The 2,320-nt window shown below is 62.4% G+C and overlaps 1 protein-coding gene across 4 annotated transcripts in view; it reads right to left on the reverse strand.

Annotated features, from left to right (window-relative positions):
• The window catches only part of METTL21A (methyltransferase like 21A), a 14,444-nt gene extending 12,493 nt beyond the window's left edge, over positions 1–1,951 (reverse strand). The window contains exons 1-2 of one of the 4 annotated variants that reach the window (XM_011993893.1): positions 1,707–1,951; positions 253–428 (exon numbers count right to left, since the gene is read on the reverse strand). In XM_011993893.1, the coding sequence (XP_011849283.1) occupies positions 253–399 (147 nt within the window). In that variant the 5' untranslated portion in view covers positions 400–428; positions 1,707–1,951. Of the gene's footprint in view, positions 1–252; positions 429–864; positions 992–1,079; positions 1,410–1,706 lie in introns of those variants that run through there. The other 3 variants (XM_011993891.1, XM_011993890.1, XM_011993892.1) reach the window with 3 other exon arrangements.
• Positions 1,952–2,320: the final 369 nt, after the last annotated feature.

Consider the following 2,320-nt stretch of genomic DNA (forward strand, 5'->3'; position numbering starts at 1 on the left):
CAGGAGACTGAGGCAAGAGAATGGCATGAACCCGGAAGGCGGAGCTTGCAGTGAGCCAAGTTCGCGCCACTGCACTCCAGCCTGGGCGACAGAGCGAGACTCGAGACTCTGTCACAAAAAAAAAAAAAAAAAAAAAGGTGAAGTGTATGGTATGTGAATTACATCTCAATAAGGCTGTTTTAAAAAAAATTTAAAAAGTCAGTCTTACAAGCAAGTGTGGACGTTTTCAGAGGTCCCACAGGGCTTACTTACCGCATCCCAAACCACCGCTGCGACTCCCAGGTGTCTCCAGTCCTGCCGGATCTGGATCGTGTGGTTTGCAAAGGAAAAGGTTGCAAGAGGCTTGTGGAATTTCTGCAGCCCCAATTCCGTGGTCTCCTCATAGGGCACCAGGGCCATTCCGCCTGCACCCTGCCCTCTGCTCAGACCTGTCGTGCAAAAGAATCCTGGGTGACGCTCTGGCCAAAAGATACATTATCTCTTAACTAACTCCAAATGCTTTTACGGTTGTTTTACAAGTTCAAAAGAAAAAAAAGAAACAGGTGAAGGAAGCCTTTGTCCAATTTCTTTTGCATGGCTCTTTCGAACCTGAGTGAGATTTGGCTCGGCATTTGTGTCAACGGATGTCTTCGGGGAAGGAAAAAGAAAAAGCCCAGAACATTCCAACTTCCGCAGAATACCCTACACATTGCACTGCTACCACTCCGTGAATTCAGAGCTGCACAGGCGGTGGAACTAGCGGTGACCGCCCAGGGCCCCAGGGCAGCGGAGAAAGCAGCGCTTCCAATCCAGACCCGGGAGTCGGGACTGCAGCTGCAGCCAGCCGGGCGGCCCGGGTTCTTTTGTTACGGTTTCGCCACCCACCTCCTCTCCTCCATCGGCTGCTTCAATAGTGATAACAATGGGACCGAACCTGCCCTTAAACTGGGTGTTAGCGGTTTGATAAGCCAGAAATATACGGTCGCCGCAGTTCCGTCCTCCCGGGACTGGAGCGACACTGGGGGCCTCCGAGTGGCTCACGGGGACAGCAGGAGCTCGGAGGCCTCCCCGAGGTCCCCCTAGAGCTGCCCCCCACTCACCCCTCTCCCGGGCCGACCAGTGCGCCCTTCCTGCCCGCGGGCCCCGGAGCTGCGGCATCCCTTCAGGGGTGAGAGGGAGACCAGGCAAGGCGGGGCACAGGCCCTCTCAGGACCCCCCGGCCATGCGGGGCGCCGTGAGCTTCCCGGCGGAGCGCCCAGGACTCGCCCAGGACTCGCCCAGGCCGGGCGGAGGCGTCGCCATGCCGGTACTTACGGCTCGGGAGGCGGCCCCGAGTGGGGCCCGCGCGCTCAGCTTTCCCCGCCCCGGGCTGGCTGCGGAAACCGCCGCCCTTAAAGAGCCCGCGAGGCGGAGGCGGAGGCTGGCCGCCCCGGCCCGGAGCCACGCGTTTCCGGTCTCCCGGCACCCCGCCCCCTGCAGGTGCCCCCGGAGCCTAGGGCGGAGCCGGGCCGTGGCGCGGAGGAGGAGTGACGTTGCGGGGAGGGGGACCGGGGTTTTCCCGCGTGCATCCCCAAGTACACGGACGACCTAATCCGTTTCCCCGGCCGCCGAGGGAAGTGCTGTGGGGGCAGGAGCGAGAGCGAGACCGGGGTGCCGAGCAGCCGCGGGTGCGCAGGGAGAGCATGGGGTGCCCCGGGCTCTCCCAGCCGGAGGGAAAAGCCACCCACCTGGCGCTGAATGTGCTCCTTACCTTTCTAGCATGTGCTCCGCCGCTCTCTGCCTCTGACTTTCTCGCTTGCGCCTTGTGCCTGTTTTTTAAAGGTGGCGGGTTAGCGGGTGATGAAGAAAGCTACCTCCGAAGAATGCGTGGTCACTCTGGTCCCCGCGTCTCCACTGTGGGGTCCGAAGCGGCGTAATAGCCCGCTTGGCGGCAGTCGAGTGGAAAAGTCACAAAACCCTTCTCAACTAAAGCGCGGTGGGGGAAGTGAACACGTGGCGCCCGAGTGTTAAGTTTTTTAAATGGGTCGGGGGACGCGGCGGGCTCCGGCTGCAGTCGGGAGCGCGGAGCTGCGGGCGCGCGCTCGGTCCCAGCCCCTGCCCCGGGCGGCGCTGCAGACTCCAGTGCCCCAGTCTCCCTCCTCCCGATGCCGAGGCGCACCTACCCGTGACGACCCACGCTGGACGTGGAAGGTGTCTAGGGCCTGGCACCCTGGCCGCAAGCCCTGGCAGAGAGCGCGGCTGAAGTGGGTCCCCTTGAGTGGGACCGCGCGGGGGCCGGCATCCTCCCGAGGCAGGCTTCCTTTTCCTCCAGGGCCCCCTCGCCCCACGTCGCCCGCCGCAC

The sequence above is a fragment of the Mandrillus leucophaeus genome, unplaced genomic scaffold (genome assembly GCF_000951045.1).
Source record: "Mandrillus leucophaeus isolate KB7577 unplaced genomic scaffold, Mleu.le_1.0 Scaffold436, whole genome shotgun sequence".
Taxonomy (NCBI): domain Eukaryota; kingdom Metazoa; phylum Chordata; class Mammalia; order Primates; family Cercopithecidae; genus Mandrillus; species Mandrillus leucophaeus.